This window comes from Pterocles gutturalis, unplaced genomic scaffold (genome assembly GCF_000699245.1).
Source record: "Pterocles gutturalis isolate BGI_N339 unplaced genomic scaffold, ASM69924v1 scaffold34887, whole genome shotgun sequence".
NCBI classification, from domain to species: domain Eukaryota; kingdom Metazoa; phylum Chordata; class Aves; order Pterocliformes; family Pteroclidae; genus Pterocles; species Pterocles gutturalis.
The window spans coordinates 34,322-56,817 of record NW_010111472.1 but is presented as its reverse complement, the minus strand read 5'-3'; the positions used below and the strand labels follow the sequence as shown (position 1 = coordinate 56,817).

At 36.6% G+C, this 22,496-nt stretch overlaps 1 protein-coding gene across 1 annotated transcript in view; it reads right to left on the bottom strand.

Moving 5' to 3' along the window:
• Positions 1–22,496, bottom strand: part of MPP7 (membrane protein, palmitoylated 7 (MAGUK p55 subfamily member 7)) — a gene marked incomplete at its 5' end in the record, with an annotated part of 65,152 nt that overhangs the window by 11,329 nt on the left and 31,327 nt on the right. Inside the window, 4 exons of the mRNA XM_010073741.1 lie at positions 1,180–1,350; positions 20,415–20,479; positions 21,003–21,199; positions 21,826–21,900. Coding sequence (XP_010072043.1) covers positions 1,180–1,350; positions 20,415–20,479; positions 21,003–21,199; positions 21,826–21,900 — 508 coding nt within the window. The remainder of the gene's footprint in view (positions 1–1,179; positions 1,351–20,414; positions 20,480–21,002; positions 21,200–21,825; positions 21,901–22,496) is intronic.

The window sequence follows — 22,496 nt, the reverse complement described above, 5'->3', positions numbered from 1 at the left end:
GTAGGTGGCTGAATCTTAGTGCTGGGGAGTGACAAAACTGTTTATTAAAAACTAAATTTAATGTTCCCTTGGATATGAGCAATATAAAAACACAGCTACTCAACAGTTCATAACAGTCCCTGGTCATATTTCTCTGCTCCGCTGCTTTCAGAATGGAGGGAACTTTACTAATGAAGCATCAACCTGTGTGCTACTGCAAAAGAAGCAATAACCAATGAGACATTACTCACTGGTAGTAATGGTTACTCCTTAGTCATTGGTACTCCAATGGTTACATGTACTTTCTCTTTTTTTAGGAGACTGAAACAATGCATGTTGGTTAAATAACAAATGCTGTGGGGAACCCATGGCAGTGACAGATTATAGAACAGAAAGCTGACTACAGATGACATCTTGAGTCTTCTGCAGCTATGTTTCCATCCATTCTTAGTCTACAGAAGCCCGCCTCTCACCTACCTTTCTTTCTACTCGTCCATTTACTTATTCTAACACACTAGATGGTTTTGTTGTTTTCCACTTACACATTCTGTCTTGGCTGACCACAGGCATTTAGTCTGTTTATTTTTCTTTTTCCACATAGATACACCGACTGATCTGTAAGAGCAGAACACTGACCTAATTCTTATGAGTTTTAGTACAGCTTGACTGCCAGGTTCAGACTAGTAACCATGGTAGCTGTATTTTAATGTCATCTTTTTTTGTTTTAGCAAGGCTTTAAACATGATCTCCTAAAGCATCCTTATATGCAAGCTGGGACATCGTGTCTAGATGGTTGGACTACAAGACAGGTGAAAAACGGGATGGATGATCATGTTCAAAGGGCAGGGGTTATTGGTCCGTACTCTACTGGGTGACTTACTACAAGTGGAGTTCCTCAGGGGTCCAGAGTAGACCCTGGGACACGCTCTGTTTCGTACCTGTATACCTATTGAGAATATGGAGGCCACCTCCTTACTGAGGTATGTGGTGGGAAGAAAAGAGAAGACATGGTGGGAAGACAGGTTCCCCGAGTTGTTGTCATCAGCAACCTGCTCTGAATTCAGTGTTAATTCTGCTGAGTGGGATGCTAGACCAGATGACCTCCTCAGATCCCTTTCACTCAATTGGATTTGTGGTAAGCATTGCACTAATCAGCAGTCCTCTGTTTTACCAGGTCAAAAATAAAGAAAAAAAACTTACCAACCAGAACTACAAGCCTGTATTTGTCATTAGGTTGTCGTCTATATTTTGCAACTTCTTCATATGTTGGGATATCTGCTGTATCATACTGATCACTCTTCTTGCACTCATACATAGATTTGTTTGTTTTTTTATCTTTTTTGCTAAGACGAAAGCTTCTTCTAAAACCGGCTGCAATAAGAACAGGATTTTTTCAAAGTAAGAAAATAAGTCTTCTCAAAATATTTGAAAATAGTCTCTTCCAAACATTTGAGGGTTGGTGCATGGAATAAAAAAAATGGATTTTACATTTCACAAACCAGATCATTAGAACTATGTGTTCCCACAGGTTTAAACTCTATCAGGTGCCTATTTAAAATGCAAAATTAAGATTACCAATTAAATCGTAACAGTTGCAAGAACCAGCTGTAAAATATAATTACAGTAAATTGTTAACATATTTAGATAATTTTAGTATCTTATACGTTACATACACAAGGAGATTCATGCAATTTGAACTTTCATGCTACACTTGCTGCATTTCTACTAAATATCCACGGCACACAGATTTCAAATACACCATATGGTAGAAGTACATCTGGTTGTTGAAAGGGTTAATGAGAATTAACTCCTTGAACTTTTTTTTTGTGTTTAGTTCCATGCTGAAAATAAAAATGAACAAAACCTTTCCTGAAGTTATTTAAAAGTAAAACCAAACACTGTTAGTTGAATTCCAAAAAACTATGAACCATCTTAGACAATACAGTAGGCATACTCTGGATATGTTAGCATGAAATTAAGAGTTACTATTCCTGCTAAACTCACATTTACAACTGTTTCAACAGTGTGACATCTACAGTGCCTATCTAGAAGACTGGAAATTTCACCTAGCTTTTAAGTACTCTCAAAGACATTTTTATAGCAGAACACCACCAAAAAACCTTCTACACTATATGTTAAAAACTAGTTTACTCCTCTGTTAATGATTAGCTTACAGTTTTTCAAATAAATCCTTTACATTGCATTACTTTACATTTTACTGGTATCTCTATGGCACCACTTTCGTTCTAGAAGGAACTACAGGAAGGACTGCAAAGCAGGACTGCAAAGCTGATTTCATTATTTGAGGTAATAAAGTAAAACACAAACTACACTTTAAACACTGGAAAAATCCCAACACCCTTCCCCCCCCGCCCAGAACATTTCATAGGGTAGTAAACACATGTAAACTTCTGGTGACCCCAGATTTTTCAGCAATATGTTTTCATAAACTTGTAAAAGCACTTATGTTTAGGTGCTTGAGAAGTAATCATATTACAATTTTTTCTTCAAAGGTAGTATCTGGCAAATTCAAGACTCAGTTCTGCAAATATTTAGAACCAGATCTGAAGTGAAATCCTGCAAGGCTTAGTTACAGGCTTAGCATTTTGCACACACACAGTTCCACTTAGCATAAATCTTTGCAAAACCTGGATCATGGAGGATCTTAACCAAGTTGTTTTATTGATGTGAGCCCCTACACCTATGGGAACTTACAACACATGGTATACACACAAAAAGGGAAGAAAAATTCATTTGAGAATACAGTAATGCCAACCCATTCATATACAAACTATGAATAAGTACAATGAACATCAATGAAAAACAAAGAAGAGCTAGCATCCACAGAAAAGGCTGATGACATTTTTAAGAGCTACAGTATTTTCTAGACGGAAAAGGACAGGGATAGAAAAGGGACTGAAATGTGAGATATGAAAACATAATGAAATAAACTGAGTTATGTTATTTTATTATTTAAAGAAGAACACTAACACTGAAGTGACTGCAGTAGAAAAGCCCAGATGGAGTGCTGATACTGTGAGCGTACACACCCAAGAGAGGGCCTGGGAGATCTTGTCTGCTTTAGAGTGAAGTCCATCATGACATGAGGACATTTTCTTGCTACACAACTACACCTGACAGTATAGACAATTATATAAAGAAAGGTTAAAAGTATCGTTAGCAATACAGACACATGAACTGGGTTAAAAGTTTCCTAAATCCTAATCTAAAAGGCTCCAGATTTAAAAATAAAAAATCAGTTGCTCTAAAAGCAAGCTGAAAATTGTCCTGTAAAATCATTTTGTGGAAAAAAGGAAAAAAAAGAAAAGGAATAATTCTTTATCATTTGCAATTAAATGGTTGACAGAATAAAGAGCTTTGTCACAAAAATCAGAGTCCACGTATCAGGAGAAGGTAAAAAGCAAGGGTAGAGATGAAATGAAACTAAACCAATAGTCTCCATTCCAGTTGGGTGTTGACCTTAGAAATATAAAGAGCTCTGGGGCACTGAGTAGCTGCCTCGAGCAGCATTACCAACAGCTTCTCAACCTCGGTTTACACGGCAAACTGTAGAATCTTTAGGAAAAATATCCTTTTTGCAAAATCTTCATATCAATTCAATATTCAGTGCTGTTAGGTTTTAGAAGACCATTTGCTTCTCTTTTCCTCATCCACTTTATTCAGATTTCATTACCAAACTACCAGGTGGTGAGTTTTTTAAGAATTTTTATTCATTCTCTTAAAAAAGTAAAAAACAAAACCAGATTTCTTATTTTGTGTCAAAAGGGAAAAAAAAGAAGACAATCTTTCAGTGCTGTCTTCAGGCTGATTTGTCCCTTGCCACTCTTACAGACTGCATATAAAGACTCAGGTGATATGGTTCTGCTGCTAACATGCATTTCCTTCATTAAAACATTTGATATTTCTGTGACTGAAGCTCACTGGTAAAATTAAAATAGTAATAATGTCCTGTATTTTAAGAAGGTTCAACAACAAGTTCACCTAGGACTTACTAATTAAAAGGAACAAACATGGGAGCCAGAGATAACGAAGCAGATTTCCAGTATGGCTGATTTCTCTGCAGTGTGCTAGTGCAGACACTCTGTAAAACTACTGAATATTAAAAACCTGTGATATAATGATTGCTTTGTTGCTTTAAGACTATTGTCAATTTGAAAGTTGTTTTAAGTATTCCTCAAAGCCCATCTGAGTAGCCCTACAGAGAAACCCAAGAAATCTTCCTCTAAGAAGCTTTCAACACCAAGGCAAATGTACACTACTGAGAGAAAGGATGAGACTGTTTCAAATATATCCAACATTTTTATGATACTGCTACTGCATTCCTGGAAACATGATTCTCCATCTCTCACATCTGCTATTATATATCTCCACATATGTGGCTTAACTCTACTATGACCTTCAGAAGCTATTTTATAAAGAGCTGTTAATAAATATTTTTTATTGAACTCTGCATTTATAATTGCATGATATGGTGGGCAGCTATGACTGCAAAAAGACGAAGCTGAACTGCAACAACATCATACTTGCAAGGAATAAAACCATTTATGAACAAGCAAAACATATTCTGCTAATGTTTGTATATTTAAAAGTTTAGGAAAAATAAAAAAAGTCATATTTAAATTAACAATAGGGCATTATTAAAAATATAGTGAAAATATCTATGGAAAAACAAAACCAATACTGATGTGCAACAGAAAATTACAAAATTATTAAGCTTAAAAGTAAATTCCTATAAAGAACAAAGGGAAAAAATATTGCTTGCCCAGAATATTTGGTAATATAAACCTCAATGAATATGAAAGGAGCTGTAGGCTACACTATCTGTGGAATATCGATACCAGCAGAGATTAACGTTAGTTACCAAGTATGCAGACCATAAAATAAAAGGGGAAAACTCTGTCACTAAAGCAACATAAAATTCTGAACATTCAGAAGCTTGCATCAGCGCATTGGTTTCAGCTACATGACCAGAAGCCTATTGAACATGCAAACCCATAAACTACTGCTGGAATGTAACAGGTTTGGTGAAATAAGAACAACACTGGGAAGAAAATATGAAGAACAAATGTTTTCAAACTACAAATGCCTCCAAACCTAATAACACTTCTCAACATGAAATAAAAATCAAAAGCTGCTACTAATAAACTTAATTGAGACCCAACAGCAATCCAAGAGAAACTACTTATATCTCTAAGCAAAAGAATGAAAAAAATCCAGCAGAAAAGTGTGATTATGCTTTTAATCACTAGCAATATATATTTGGCCATCTCAGAACAACATCCTGAATTTGCACAGAGAAATCCACTTGGACCTCACACAGAAATCCAAACTGAAAACAGGCAATGCATGTCTCCCCTAAAATATTTTAAAAGGATGCTAACGTAAAAAGCTGTGCTTATTTTGATTTAACTATAACATTCTAAAGAACAACAAAAGATTGCAACTATGTTGTGTGAATTTAAATCTATATATGTTCATGAAAGTAAAAAGTTATTTCTCAAGTTCAGAGAAATTACACTAACAGGAACTATTCTAATTTAGGTTCACCCACGCTTCATAAATTCACCAGTAAGGCTCCAGAATGCTATAAAGCATTTACACACACTTTTGTTCATTTTCATTCATTAAAACAAGTGCTTAAGTATGTGTTTAAATTATGTATATTCTTCACTGAATTTAGTCTAATCTTACAGAATTTACAGTGAACAAATGCTGTTTATTTGTAAATACATTTACAAGTACTTTTTGTATTCATATTACTGATAAAGCAAGTCTGGTACCATGGTCATTATCTAGGTTTGTATGAACACAATATTTTTACTAAATATTTCTGGATTACATCGTCGTCCCTCCCCCCCGCCCCGTATTGGGATTTTTTTTTATACTGGCTCGTATACCAAGTATTTCTATTGTTACACAGGAACTGCACAAACACAGAGCAGACTTCTTACTCTGCTTGCTTCTGGACTGATTCCCAGCTTGCACATTTAGACAGGGTTAATAAAAATTTAGATTACGTCTGGATTTTTAAGACAAAATCGAGAATAGTAAACAGATTATATTCATCTGTATTTACTGTATGTTCATAAAGGTTCAAGTAATGGAACTAGAATTTGAGCTTGGCAAAAGCAAACTCCTAATGTTCTCCCCAGCAACTGCTCAGGAAATTATTGCAGAAACATACAGTACTATACTGTGACTTAAATCTTAGAATTTGGTGAAAAATCATGACATTTATCTGAGTCGCTTTAGGGGGGATGGTTCAAATTAACAGCAGCATAACTTTGGACATAGAAGATCTGACACCAGATGGTACAGACATTCTGATTTCTGAAAGCTGCCTCTTCTGCTGCTCTTCATGACCACCTTGTGTCTAAAGTACAGATCCTTTCAAAGAGGGTCAGATGTTCACAGAATATCCTGGTTCACAGATTGAAATGCCAACAAACACATAGCCCTAAACCCATAACCAGGCATAAAATCAACTGAAAGTTCACTAATTGTTATTAGAATTGTTGTAGCTCACTTGATTTGATTACATACTATCAAAAGCAGCGTGAAACATGACTTAGTCATTCTGGTTGTACAATGTAATCAGCGTATCCATACTTTGAAAACTGTTCCTAGGATTTAGACATATGAATGATTTACCATACTTCAACTTACCTCATACTAACTGCCCATATGTGTGAACACAACCTGCTGTAAATGCAAGGTAATACAGGTCAACTCCTTCATCAATGGTTAAGCTAATGCAGACTACCTTGCTCTCGTAACAGGTTACAACATATACAAAATTACTCAGGTGTCACTAAAACACCCTAAAAACTTTTTGGTGTGATCCAAGCCCTTCAGTAACAATGTTTTAAGTTTCCTTTTCAGTGTAGTATGTTTAATCAAACTTTATGTTATAGTAAAGAAGAGACTTGCCTGCAAGTTCTTAGTAACCAAGGAGTACCATAAATGTCTATCATCTTTCAAGAACATGTACATTCAGAAAATTGAGATGTTCAGGATTCACAGGAAAACAATACTGCAAAACACACATGGACATTCAGAATAAACTGTTTTTAAAAACCAGACATATTTGTTTTCCCGCTTTCCAAAAAAAAAAAAAAGCAAAAGGCAGGAAAAAAAGAAAAACCTTAAAAGGCCTTCACTGTCCTCGGGATTGAAGGAATACATACTCAGATTGGTGAAAAAAACAGAGACCTCTCCTAAGCAGGAAGGTGAACTGCAGAAGTTAGATATGGTATTGGTTCCCATGTATGTAACAGAGGGTTTATAAGTGTCTTTGCCTAGGACTCTTTTACCTTATAGACTGAGTTTTATGTCTTGCACAGCACATAGGTAAAAGTTTAGTGTCCTCTCTGCAGCTGGTCAGCAAGTTTTGCTCAAATGATTACACTTCAGGCAGTAGCATCTGTCCAACCCAGAAAGTTATTCCACAGCAGTTTGTTCCCTGAGAAAATGCAACTGAAAAATAACTTAGGAGAAAAGCAACCCTAAATGTGTTTGAATAGGGTTGGGCTCGTAATGTTTTGTGAAACAAGGAGACAGTGGAGTGCATGCGACAGTCAGAATTACAAATCACTGTGTCCTATCACCATGTGCAGAAGAATAACATCAGCTTTCAAAAGCCTACCTGCTTCATCTTAAAGAGGGGATAATTTTTAATGAATGATTCTTAGTGAAGAGCTCCAAGGAACCTCTAATTTCCAAGCCAAACAACTTAGCTATTCACAACCAGTGAATATACTTGTGTCCTTACCCCAAAATTGGTCCCAACCTTAGACAAGTCTTTTTTTCTCCCTGTTGTTCTGTCTTCCTGCCATCCTCTCTGACACCTCACTTCAACAGCACTGACCCAGCATGAGAAGGCTGAAGGTACTATTTCTGGACTGATGGCAGCACTCCACCACATGTAAGCTCTCAAGAGATAAAGCACTGCTTGAACTGCACAGTAGTTCTCCAATAATTTTTGTAAAGCCTTTGCCCAAGTAAACAACACCCCATTGATTTTTTTGTTTTTTGTATCTGGGACAGCAGTAGCTTCTTCCTCAAGACATCCATCTTCTTCCTAGATGACTGAGCCTTTTTGGTCACTGTTGACCACAATGTTTCACTGAAAATGCTACAGCACAAAAAAAAAAGTGGATTCTGTTTTTTCCACCTTCATTCTCCAATAAAGCAGAAATGCACTAAGTCTGACTGTAAAACCATGATAGTCTGATCTTAAGAATCCATGCACTGTGTATTTGCAGATAGAAAGAAAAGATAGGGGAAAAAATTAGGTCCTTTCTGTTTCAAAGAGAAGATTTGATATGGAAAATGCAGTTCATCCGGAATCGCATCCGAATCATTTTCTAAGTGTACTTCAATTTCTCAATACACTTGCAGTTCCAACATTAACAGAATTGATTTACTAACAAATACAAGAAATTTTTTCCCAACATGATCAGATGACCATTAGTTCCACAAATACCTGATGAAATTATACCACACTAAGGTTTTGGAAAGAGGTCAAAGTTCTCTCACTTATATACTTTGTGTGTTCCTGATGTAGTTTATATACCACATTTTAAAGACAGCATATTGCAATATGAAAACCATCTCTAATTTACAGTACTGGTCTAGGGTGTTTCAGTGAGCCCAGTGGCTTGGATGTACCAAAGCATTTTGACAAGTTTCTTCCCATTCCTCTTGTAGTAGGAGGATGAAAGTCTTGGGAAAAGGGCTGGTTGCCACAAAATCTGCTCCAGGCAGCCTTCAACTGGCAGGAATTCTGGACAGTTTCAACTAAAATATTTTTACATAGCTTTTAAAATGGCACAAATTAAAAACTTGAAACATATCATGGAACATTCACCTTTTTTAAATGTTACTTTTGTTTGAAATTTGGAATCTTGAAGCTGAAGCCACTCTTTCCCCCTCCCTGCAATGACACATTGAGCTCAGACTAGCTTTAAGGCTAAATTTAAGCTATTGAGTTATTACTACTTATTTTATTTTGTAATGTGGAAAAAGAACCAGTGCCTGCAAACTTGCTTTGTACCCTCACTGAATCCTCCCAAAATTGTTAGACAGACATGTACAAAGAAAGAAAGCGTAAGCAAAACTTGAATAAAACCTTGAAAGTGTCTTTAAAGTCTTACTCAAACTTTTAATGATATAGTAACCTTTTTGTTTCATTAAACACATTGCTTACTTAAATATTTTAAGTCAGTAGTTTCCCAAATTTATATTTTTTATTTTGACTTAAAAATCAAAACAGTATTTTAGTAGCTGTTTAACCAGAAAAAGACATACACTACATAAATCCTTTATGTCAAATCCAATGAGCCATTTTTAAAACCTTAATATTCATGCTTTTCTCATGCATAGTAAGGACATTTGTATGCAGATTACCCCCAAAAGCAAAGTGGGCACAGAAGTTCCAGGGAAAAGAAGCTGAAAGAAAGGAAGAAATTGTCTTTTGTAACCAATTGCTCACCTAGATAGGATCCACTGTTGTGACCAGCACATTCAGGATCTTCTGGACGAAGGGTAAAAGCATACAGAATAAGAGCCAAGAAATAAAGCAGAATAGTTAGAAGCCCAGCAAAAAATGCAGGAGAAATTACTTAAAGAATGACAACTGTACAAAGCATAGCATTAAAAAGCCTTCAAAAAGCCATTTTCCTAAAAACATAAAACAACATTTATTGTTTTATATTTTAGCTGCAGATATTCTGCAATTTTGCAGCATGCACACTGATCTTTTTACCTTTTCAAGCAAAAATTGTGATGGCAGCACACATTTTAAAAAGAATTCTAACACTGTATTTTTCACACTTTAAGTTAATAGAAAATATGATGCCACTTAAAAGAAAGCAAAACGTATTTGATGTAAATCAAGCCTTTTTTTGTAAATTATACATTATCAGACTTTAGCTTTAAGTTTTGGCTCACTGGATTAGACAGAAAGGTTTTTGATCAAAAACACATCCTCTCATTTGATATAAAAGAGCTATAATGTATATTTTTACATGCCAGAGGCCCTTTGATCAAAAATATGAGCTACAATTCCTAATGCCTTTATAAACAAAGGCCTCTTAAGCAAAAAAAAAAAAAAAAAAAAAAAAAAAATTTAAAAAACACACCAAAAAACACAACCAAGAGATCAGCTGCTATTACTTTAACATATGCTGCAAGCATAACAGTAACCAGCTACAGAAGGAAAACAGTAAAGACGATACTACATGGATGAACTTTCTACCATCTCAGAGAAATACTTCAGTATTAATTAGAAATGCAAGACCTCTCATGGTCATATAATTAAGTCAAAACCATCTCTTTCCATCCCAGACCACCCAAGTTTTTATATTATTTTATGATACTATTTTTCTACACGTATCTTCCAGAAGTTCAAAAGAGAGAAAAAGCAGTTTAAAACAATAGTCCAAATTACGGATCTTTACATGAAGCAACTAGGAGTATTCTGGTATTTTTATCTACATTTTAAAAATGATTCAATGTATTTGGTGGCAATATAGAAGCATTGTATGTATAACATCTCTTAGAAACGTTTGACTATTCAATTTAATTCTAAACATATGTTCTCTAAATAAAATTATTGGGCTATGCAGGGAAACTTTTGTACATGTACCTTCAATTTCCTCTGAGAAGCACAAAGGAAAAATAGGAAAGGAAATCATTAAATGGAGTGAAAACATAACTTAAGAAAGAAAAGTTAAATCGAAGAAGAAAAATTCACCTACCACACTCAACCGCTTCCTCATCTTAGATCAGCCAAAAAAACAAAGTATCATTGTTTAATACTTCATAAACAGGAAAAAATTTAGCTATGTAAGCTACTCGCAAATCCTCCTGATAGAATCTATTATATTGAGGCATATACCAACATATGAGCACTGAGTTTAACTTAAATGTTTAACTACACTCAGTTAGAAAAGAACCTAAAAAGACACTGAAATATTACATGTACTTTAAATTGACCATATGAGATTCTTCCACTATTTATTTGGTAGCAATGACCTTACCCAGTTGTCATGGAAGATCTCTTTGATATTAAATGCAAAGTTTGTTGATTCCATTTAATCAATCTTAACAGAGAATTTCTAAGGATCACTACCATGAACATGATCTCAGTATTTTTCTGCACTTACAGTAACAGCTGCTACTGCCTTTGGAGCTGGGTTTTGGAAAGGTTTTCGATTATTATTTTTTTTAATGTCTATAGTTGTAGCTGAAAAATATACTCTCTCATTTTTTGTCTGACACTGTTGTAATATAGTCAATCTATTTTCTGCTTACCTGTAGTAAGGCAACAAATTTCTGCCTCCTTGATAGTGGAAAACACACATTTTTACAATCATCTTTAGGCTTTTACAGAAAAGCAGTATCTATATATATATATTGAATTTTTGTTCACAGAAATATTATATACTAACATCTAGATTTATAGAGAGATTTTACAATCTAAATATCATTCAAATTTCCTTTGGAATATGGATAAATATACCTAAAACATAAATATTTCAAAGTGTTTCTATGAAGTGTGTCTTCCCTAGGAATGTGAAGAAATTATTCAAGAGATGTCTAAAATCTTACATGAGTAACTGATCTACCAACCAAAGGCGAGATCAAAACTCTCCTGCCTATCTGATTACACGGAAGAGCTTTTCCCATTTCATGTCACGATATCAATACAAGAGTCTTTTCGACCAGGATATTGTTTTGCAGAATCATTTCTTGGCACCTTTTTTTCTTGAGGACTTATGTTTTAAAATATTAGTTTGGAAGACTTATCTGAATCCTATTAGAAGTTTATTTTTACACTTGAGGTGACTATACGGTTTTAGTAAGCTGGAAAGTCCTCTAAGGTGAGCACTGCCTGGCTGACCACATCTGGTGCCTTAAAAGAGTGCCGACAGTTTTGTGAGTTGAGAGTGAAAGTGTTGGATCCTTTTTCCTCTCCTGACCTTAAAAGCTTTCAATTCTTAAAGTGACAAACACCCTAAAGCTGGACCTAGGATGGCAGGCTGGCTTACAGGTACTATTTCCTTCTCCTCTATACTTGGAGACCTCTTACACTTCCTAATATGTACGACAGGATTTCCATTTCTATGACTTTCAATAGGCTGCAAAAGGTATCTCCTGAAAAAAAAGTCACTAATGTTCAAAAACAGTTCACCACAATACATCTAAAAATTCTCCTGAATTCAAAGTTATTTGATTTAAATAGTCACTGTGCATTTTAAAGCATTCTGTTTGGTATTACATCATCGGAAACAGACAAGACCTCATTTATGACCATGAAAGACTTGGACCAAGAGAAAAAGAAGTCTGTGTGTACACACAGGTATACCCTCACCACTTCAGACACTTGGAGTAGACCTGCAAATATGGGATTCAGTGGAGCTACAGCAGCAGGGCTGAGAACAGCTGAAGGCAATGCAGGCTTCTGGGCTACCCCTGTACCATCCATGCTAGAAATTAAAGACGTTAGGATTCCAAGTGAGCCAGCTGATGCCAGAGAGCACAAGCCAAAACGTCTACAAGCTCAGGTTTAATGCTGACAAAAAGTGAAGGAGTTCTGAATTTTTTGTTGTGTTTCATTAAAAATCTTCCTTCTCAGTACTTTGGCTTTCTTGGGCTACTCCTAAGGTTGAAGTTAACAGTCTATAAGGACAAGATGTGGGAAATCAGTCGGTCTTTGTAGCCTAACGCAGCTATCAAACAGTCATCAACATGTAGTTTCCAATTTGAACTTTACCGGGAATTTTAATAGGGCTATTGCCTGTTCATAGTAAAGCCAGAGGTTATTTGCCAGGCAACTTTGTATTCCGATTCACCACTAATACAGCTCTGTGTGTTTGAAACAGTTGTACATGTGCAGGAGATACATGCAGAAACATACCTAAAGTTCCAAAGTTTAGAGACATGAAAAATTGGGGTAGATCTCAGGTCAATATATTTTCACTAAATTGAAGTGGGGTGAGAAAGTAAATAGATGTGTTTAGCTGGAAGGAACAAGTAAGAGACTAAAAGAGGAGGAAATCTGATGGGAAGTAGGAAAATAAAAGTAGTGACAAAATAAATTAAAAAAAAAACCATAAGGCAACATGAAGCAAATAAAACACTGAGAAAATAAGAAATATGATCAGTTAACCATAGTGTGGAAAGAAGGGAGAGGAAGTAACAAAGAAAATAGGCATGGAACAGGCTTACGAAACAACAACAAAGCAGTACCAAGACATAAATGGGAAAAAAGAAATAGGAAACACAAGCGCAATGGAAGCTTAGGAAGTAGGTGGTTTTATTCATTTTAGAAAGTTTTCAGCCTAGCCAATATGCTAAACTATAACAATGCAAAACAGTATCACATACACTGTATTTTTGTATGTATTTTTAACTGAAATATATTAAGATCTGGGTTTGGGGGCCTCACCTAAATGATATTACTTACAAAAGCAATATAATTGGCAGTCAAAACCAGTGCCACTCCACTCCAGTTAAGGACCTTCCTCAACTCTTTGGAACAGTCCAGCACCAGATTAAGATTTTAAGCTTTTGCTGACTTTCTTTCAACAATATTTCTATCAAAGAATCTTACTTAAATGTTTCTCAGTTTAAAATTGGATCCAGCAGCTCTGTTCTAGTTTCTTATCACAAGCAAGTTACATTATCCCTTAAATTCTATTTCACTCTAGTAAGCAAGAAATTGTGACATACAATGATCTGCATTACAGTCAATTTTTTTAGTGATGAGCATGGTAATAAACATTTATAGTGTTTTGCAGATTTTTATCCTATGGAGTTTTGTAGATCAAACAATATATATACGTTCACGCTATAGGAAATTTAATTTGATCTATTTTAATCCTGTCATAACATCATCAGATAACAGTATTTCTACCAAGATAATTTGGAAAATGAAGAAGGATAGTCTTGTGCTGAAGGACAGAGCAAGAGTTTATGAGATTTCCACTTGTCTCACGTGACCTTGATTCAAGTGTCATCCAGCTTCAGGTTTCCTTAATTTCTCTGTGGTAGCAGGAAGTTAATAGTTGTAAGGACAGAAAACTTCTGAACAAAGATGCTAATGTCTAATATAACTCTATAGGTCTGTTTTATTTTTTTGTTTTTACTTGTAACTACCTGCAGGTGAGCAATAAAATTTCAAATATCAACACAGAAAAATACTCAGAAGAAAGGCAGAGCTAAGATTGTGCAGGAATTACAAGAAGCAAAAGAGTCCTACTATCCATTGATCCTAAATGTTTGGTCTTCAAACACAAGCAGTATAAAGCATTCATTCTTTCAGCCTGTTTAAATTCTTTTGTTGGCAGAACATGAGCTTCAATTCACAGGACACTCATCTATGGATAAACTGGGTTACATCTTGTTTGAATGAACACCATTTGGCTGCAGTTAAATATTTCCTCTTGCTCATACAATGACAATCACATATGGTAAATCAAAATTGAAAGTAAAATGGGTTTTAAGCTCTAGAAAAACTATATGATGATGGGTTTGCCACAGTAAGTATTTACATTTAGCATTAAATATACAGAACAAATGTATTTTCATGGAAAAGACATCTCTGAACAGCTCTGCTGTATATGCCACATATATATACATATTCATATATAACTATCCACACAGGGTATAGATATACACATACACATATGCATGCACTGCACAAGTTAACAGAAGTTATAGGCAACACTAGAATAAAATACAAAATTACCAGTAATTTTCATACCAGAGACAACACATATATAACATAAGAATAAACACAGTAACTGCTGTAAAAGCAAAATTATGCTGAAGGAATATGATGTCTTGGCCGATTATTGTAGTTTATAAGAACTGCAGAACAGTAAGTTATTTGATTGTTATTCAAATAAATTTATTTTTTCTCAAAAAAACAGGTGATCACTGTTTTATTTGCAAATTAAAGTAAGGTAGAAATGCAAGTATGACCATGTTTGTTGGCAATGACTATTACAGTTAGAGCACGAGTAGTCTTTGTATTCAAGTTAACAGACTGGGAGCTATCAAATTAATTCTTCCCCATACTGTGTTTCACATCACTTCTAATTAGCCAGGATGCAGCAACAGGAGAACTCATGGAGCCAACTTTGGCTACAAAGTTGTGCCCAAGCTAAGATGACTTCCCAAAGCCAGGAATGCTGTTAAATATTACTGAGGAATACCAGGTAAGCAGGTTTGTGTGGAGCTGGCATCAGCCACGGCTCACAAGCTCAGACACACCAAAGCCGATTGCATGCAGCAGACGCACCTCTCCTGTACCTCCCTCTGTGTCCCACAGAGCTCCCTCGCACCCCGCGTCAGGTATACTGCACATCCACCATCCCAGCACATGGAGGGTTAGTCCTACTCATACAATCCCACGGCATCTCAATTCCTTTACTTTCATTCCATTTTCCTATATTCTTTTCTATGCTGCTTTTTTCTTATTTTTCCCCAGTATAAATTTCCCCCAGTATTAATGCACAAGCAATACTGCTTTTGGCTGAAAAGTCATTGCTGTTAAGTATTGAAAAAAATGCTGAAAATGCTTGAGCAGTTTGGTATCCCTGCACCATTTCTGCACCAACTCAGAGCCTCGAAAGTAACACTATCATCTTGTCAGCAGGTCAGCACATCTAACTGCCACTTATGCTTTTGAAACTTACAAAATATTAATGTTGAACTTACTGAGGTTTTCTACCAACAATAAAAAACCAAAACAGGTCAGAATTTTATTAGTAATTTTTGCACCCGCTATTTCAAAATCTTTAACAAAACAAATGTTACTGTTTGATTTAAACAGAATCAAGAAACAACTGAACGATAGTGCAAATGCTGACTATAGTAAAGACTGCATAATACTGTTAATTGCACTAATTTAATAATTTCAAAGCCCATCCTCTGGGGGGTTTTGCCTAACAGGGTTTATGTGCCGCTTTTGTCCATCTGTTCTTCCATTGCCCTTGTTGCAATACTTTCTCCTTTTCTTCATCTTCAATCTGAAATTTCACTTCCCTGCTTTTCCCTTTATTTCTTTGTTCCCATGTTTTCTGCATCTTCCTCTCAATATAAAATTATCTCTTGTCAGCAGCGTAGGGTCTATCAACATTATCAATCTCCTGCCACCTTACTCCCAGATACCAAACTATGCACCCTCTCCATTTTCAAATGACAAAGTGTGATTTCACTTACCTTTCAATACAAAACATACTGTTTTGTGCCCTCCTTCCGTGTATACATGTTAAAGCTTTTTCACTTTGGTGCAATGTGAGAAAGATTCTCTTATCCCTTTCAAAAAAGTAGTTAAATTCTGGGAGAAGCGGACATATGTATTTTCCACAATGCTAAAGCATTTACTTTTACTTATATTCCCTTTACACATAGGCATAATGAAACAAGTTGACTTGGCTATTAAAGTGAAACTAAGAATTGGCATTTCCATTATAAACTGGTCATTTTAATGGTTCAGAATTAGGTTAAGTTTCCGTTGTTTTCACTGCAAATAACTCTTGCTAAAAAAGTTCCTTGGAAAATATCCTCTACTCTTTCCTTGACATGTGTATACATACAAGCATGGCCAGCATCACCAAAAAAGCCCACTGTTTTTGCTTCCAAATTTATGATACACAAATATGCATAGAGATTAATGACTTAGTACAACATACATTGCTATGCTGAAAAGCATAAAAAATTCAAAATCAGATGTAGAAAGAAGGCTTCCCAAAGGTAATTATTCTAGTTCCTTGCAGGTTTTGAAACATACTTAATTATCAAAGCAAATCCTAATGGATATTAAAGTTACCGTGAATACGGTTATTGATTATGTTTCAGAAAGCTCTTTTTCTAGCCAAATGCAATGGTCCTTCCCAGTTTCAGAACTGGTTTGAGAAGAGAGAAAAAAAATAAGTTCTAGGGCACTTCTCATACGTTATAGGATTTTCACTAATATTTAGATTAATTTTCAAGTAGAAGGACACTACTACACTGGAAGCCCACCTAAGAAATCAGAGCTGACTCACATTTGCTTGGTAACCAAGAAAACAGAGTATTCAGACCTAGCAGTCCTTTCCAATTTTCTGTTCTCTATGTCACCTTCCTTACATGTTTCCAATACATGCAGTATGCTGTTTGTTCAGCTGAGCAATGCATGATTTTCCAGCATCTCTCAGTTTTGGCAAGGTGATTGCTCACCACAAATACAGACATGGCCTCCACATCTCACTGCTTCACTGCCTGTACTGGGTTTGCATGGCAAGGTTTTGGTAGTGGAGGTGCTACAGGGGTGGCTTCTGTGAGAAGCTGCTAGAAGCTTCCCCTGCGTCCGATAGAGCCAATGCCAGCCGGCTCTAAGATGGACCTGCCGCTGGCCAAGGCCGAGCCAATTATCAATGATGGTTATGCCCCTGTGATAACATATTTAAGACAGGAAGAAAAGATCTTGTGCAACTGCAGACAAAGAAAAGAGTGAGAATATGTGAGAGAATCAACCCTGCAGACACCAAGGTCAGTGCAGAAGGAGGGGAGGAGGTGCTCCAGGCTCCGGAGCAGAGATTCCCCTGAGCCCACAGTGCAGCCCATGGAGAGGCAGCTGTGCCCCTGCAGCCATGGAGGGTAACAGTGGAGCAGAGATACACCTGCAGCCTGCAGAGGACCCCGTGCCAGAGCAGGCGGGTGCCCAAAGGAGGCTGTGACCCCCTGGGAAGCCTGCACTAAAGTAGGTTTGCTGGCAGGACTTGTGACCCCATGAGAGATCCACACTTGAAAAGTCTGTTCCCAAAGGACTGCACCCTGTGGAAGGGACCCATGCTGGAGCTGCTTGGGAAGAACTGCACCCCTGGGAAGGACTCACATTGCAGACGTTCACGGAGACTGTCTCCCACAGGAGGGACGCTACATTGGAGCAGGGGACACGTGTGGGGAGTCCTCCCCCTGAGGAGGAAGGAGCAGCAGACACAACATGCGATGATCTGACCACAACCCCCATTCCCTGTCTCCCTGTGCCACTGGGAGGGGAGGAGGTAGAGAAATCGGGAGTGAAGTTAAGTCTGGGAAGAAGGAGTGGGGGGAAGGTGTTTTCAAGATTTAGTTTTATTTTTCATTATCCAACTCCGATTTGACTGGTAAATTAAATTATTTTTTTCCCAAGTTGAGTCTGTTTTGCCCGTGACAGTAATTGGTGAATGATCTCTCCCTGTCCTTATCTTGACCCATGAGCTTTTAGTTATATGTTCTCTCCCCTGTCCAGCTTAGGAGGGGAGTGACAGAGCAGCTTTGGTGGCCACCTGGCATCCAGCCAGGGTAAACCCACCACACTGCTATGCTTGGTAACATGAAAAAGGTGTCTAACTTTAGAAAGATCATGGAATGCCTGAAATGGAATCTTCGTGAAAAGTCAAGCAAATGGAAAGTTTTCCTGAGAGCAACCTGAACAACATCCTAGTCACAACATCGTTCCTATAGCTGAATTCTGGTCCTTAAAATGCTTCCTCCATGAAGAATCTGAATTCCCTCCCAGCACTAAAAACATGTCTAGTCTTTGAATGAAGGGATGGACCTCTACTCAGAACAGCATTTCCCCTCTTCCCATGGAAACCTGGCAGATGTAGCAGCAGATTGTCCCAAGAAACCGGGAAGAGAGAAAAATGACCATCCTACATTACTGCAGGCCTTCCTCCTTCAAGAGGCACCACTGTCTTCTAGATGGTATTTGTCTGGACATTGTAAAAGAGAATGATAATAGGCATACTGCTTGACTCTAAGGCTCTGTCATGTTTTAAAGGAAAGGGGAGGAAGAAAGGAACTCTGCTCTCACGTTTTAAGCTAGTTAAGGCAAAGTCATTGGAAACAGCAGAGACAACATGAATAGACATCGTACTGTGGGTCCTCTCTGGGTTGTAATTTTGGCAATTCCCAATCAAGTTCAGGCTGCCTATTTGGAGGGGTGAGATGCATCTTGTAAAAACCTTTCACTTGAAGTTCACTAAGAAGATGCAGTCCATTACAAAAGGAATCATGCAGTGTTGCTGCAGCAGCTGATTTACCTCTTCAAAAGCACCAGTGCCACATTAATTGAAGGCTCTTGTTAAGGTTATTATCCAGATTCAATAACAGTGGACAGAGAGAAATAGCTATACCCTGGAACCAAACACTTTTCCAAAACTGGGGCAGAGCAACTTGACCTAGAAGCTAGAAAAACAACAGATTTACTACAAGCTGGAGGAGCTCCTCTTTGTTTCTAAGATCTATGTAAATTAGAAAAGCTATAGAGCAATCATATAAACTGTTATTCTGTAATTACAAAGCTCATCAAGAACTTTAGAGTTAACAATAGCATTAGGGCACACAATCAATTTGTGAAATAGAATGAAAGATAAAAAAGGCAGATTATTAGAAAACTAACAATAATTGTCAAACTTCAAAACACAAAAACCATAGCAAAGAATTAGGAAAATTGCAACAGAAGCCTCAGTGAGAAGTGTTAAAGTTAAAAGCATTTAGTTTTGCACTTAGTGTGCCAGCATCCACTGTTTGCAATAGTAACCATACTTTTTGTTTTAATGTTAGAGAATGAAAGATGGTTGGAAATTTTAGACAACTTTCTGAATATTTCTTGTTGAACTCACAAACATGTTTGTATTAAAGATTTAAATCCTACTGAAGCGTGATAGTTTCTTACATTGTACTCACTTTGTTATGAGTCTGTACAACTGGAAGAAATAACAGGTCAAGCAAACTATGCAATAATACTTAAAACAGATGCTGATGTAAATTCCAGTGGAAAGAAAATATTTGTTTCGATGTATGCGCTTAGAGCTTATTTTTCTTACATTGTGTAACTACCATATTTAAAAGCAGAGGTATTAAGAATGGATTTGTTTAAAAAAAACAGTAGGAAGTGGTTCTGTGAAAGGCTGTCAAAGAACTGAATGTCCCAACTTTTAAAAATTTGTGCTGCTTCATAGGACACAAAAAATCACCAACTATATGGGGGAGAGAAGGGGAGACTATCTGATCTTTTATCTCACTCTCAATATAAATTTCACTGTATTGATGCAGTCCAAATTATATAAATTGTTGAGACAATTCTGTATTAGTTCAACAGGAAAAGAATACTCTTCAGCCTTTGAAATATGATACATCAAAACATCAATTGCGCTCAGTGCTTCAAAGTCAGAGGGTTGGGAAAAACTGTTAGCTGCTTTTAAAGCTTTTAATTTCAGCTCTTGTATTTATTTTCCTAGTGATACAAATGTGATCAAGAAGCCCTTGTGCCCAGAAGAAATGCATCCTGTACTCACAGGGCTGAAACAAACTGCTATTTTATACGGTTAGAGATCAGGAGTATGATTTCTATTCCAGGTTAACAGACTTACATGTTTTTCTGTTGGAAATTTTCAGTGGCTGAATCTGCACTTCTGGTCTTCTTAGTGCAAATCTCCTATAAAATGGGAGGTGGTAGGGGAAAAACACAAACTCCTCAGTTTTCACTGCAAGTTTGGGATTAATAAACTATTGCATTATAATGAGACTACTGCAAAATATCCAGAAGATTTTATGATAAATTAACTTAAAACAATGCAATCTATTCAAATCTAAAAAATTAAATCCTCAGACTTTAATTTTTGTAAGTTCTCCAAAACCTGCTGCAGTTCTTATTCCTGCATAGTACATCAGTGTGACTGCAGATACTGATGTGCTATTTTCCATATGTTTTTCCTTTCAATCTGGATCAGCGTTATCCTATCAGTTTTTGTCATTATTAATTCTAGCCAGACAAATAAGGAAACCCAAAGAATTTCAGCAACAGGTTTCAAAGTTCAGTTGTCTTGATGCAAATGCAAGTTTATCATACCCATGTAATCTATGAGTATTACATACGACAACTATGCAAACTTAACTCGGCAAATAAGCATATTCTCTTACTACAAAAAATAATGAAACTATGCCTCTCAGTAGCTCACCTCTCCTGGAAATGCTTTGAAGGGATCAAGCCTGCTCTGGGATTGGTATCACCTTCGTGTTTGGCCTGCCACCAGGTTGCATCATCCTGGCTCATGATCTGAAGGATATCTCCTTTTCTGAAAGCAAGTCCAGCTTCTTTACAAGGAATTGCTTTATCCTCATTAGGATCATAGTCAAATAAGGCTCTGATAAACATCTGAAACAAACCGTGTTTTATTTTTAGAATCAAAATATTAAATGTAATCCACAGGTATCTCCTTGTTTTTTTTTTTTTTTTTTGGCTTTTACTGTTCAAAACCATTGAATTAAATAATGTAAAGCAATAAACATTTACTGGTATAAAACATCTTATGGACATCTAACATTAGAAGTACATAAATTCATTGCTCCTTCAACTGCAATCCCAGTGCAGTAAAGGCTGTATGATCCAACTCCCGAAGGCAAATAGGACTTTGCAGGTGAATGGTGTGCCCATACGGGGAACAGAAGAGAAGATACTTTGGCACCAAGGTGCTATCAAGTGTTCTCTGCTGAGCCTAGGATCGGGGAAAAGAGCACTTGGAAGGAAGTCAGGTCCTCGCAGAAGACTGAAGATTACCTATGTCAAGCTCACGGCTCTAAAGTTAGGGTTTAAGAACCACGTTTCACCCACTTGTATATCTAGCACATGAGCACTGAAGTGTACAGTGCGCTACACATTGTCACATTAGAAGGACTGAGTCTGGAGGCATAAATCACATTCTTGGTTCTGTCATCCAAGCAAACAACGTATATCCTCAGCATAACAGTTACTGCAATAGCTTCTGAAATAGTCTTGCCTACCTTGCCTTCCTTCACCGGCATTTCTTCCTTCACACTAGGTATAATTTTAAACGTAATTGCTCCTTGAGACTGAGCCTGGTAAACATTTCAAAAGAAAACACACTGAGAATTAAGCTGTACATTTCAATGAAATCTTAAAAAGAAAAGAAACTCAAATTAATTTTAAAATATTCAAATATAATGAATCTACGCTCTCTCGAGCATGATCCATGCAGCTTGACAGCTTTACCACACCAAACTGCACTGCAAAGACTGAAATACCCACTCAAAACGCTTCATTTTACTCGCTTCACTGGTGGGCAGAAATGGACTGTTAAAAAATAAGACCTGCATGTTTCAGAGGTCCCATTTCTGCACTGAAAGCAGGAGTAAATGCTACAGCTAAAATGTATGCATATTAGAAGCAACTGCTAGACTCCTGGCACAGTTTGGACATCCCTGGAAAAACCCAACTAACATTTCATTTTTCAAAAAAAGATGATAGAAAAATTCAAACAGGCTTGTGCCATATTTATCATATAAAACTATTGGGGGGATTTATTCTTTTGGCAACTTTAAGAAACTAAAAAAGAAAATCATTTTTTGAATAGTCTACGTGTACTAAATGGAAAAAAAAGCCCTGCCCTATAAATCTTAAAACAAGTTAGCCATCATCAACCACCTCATCCATT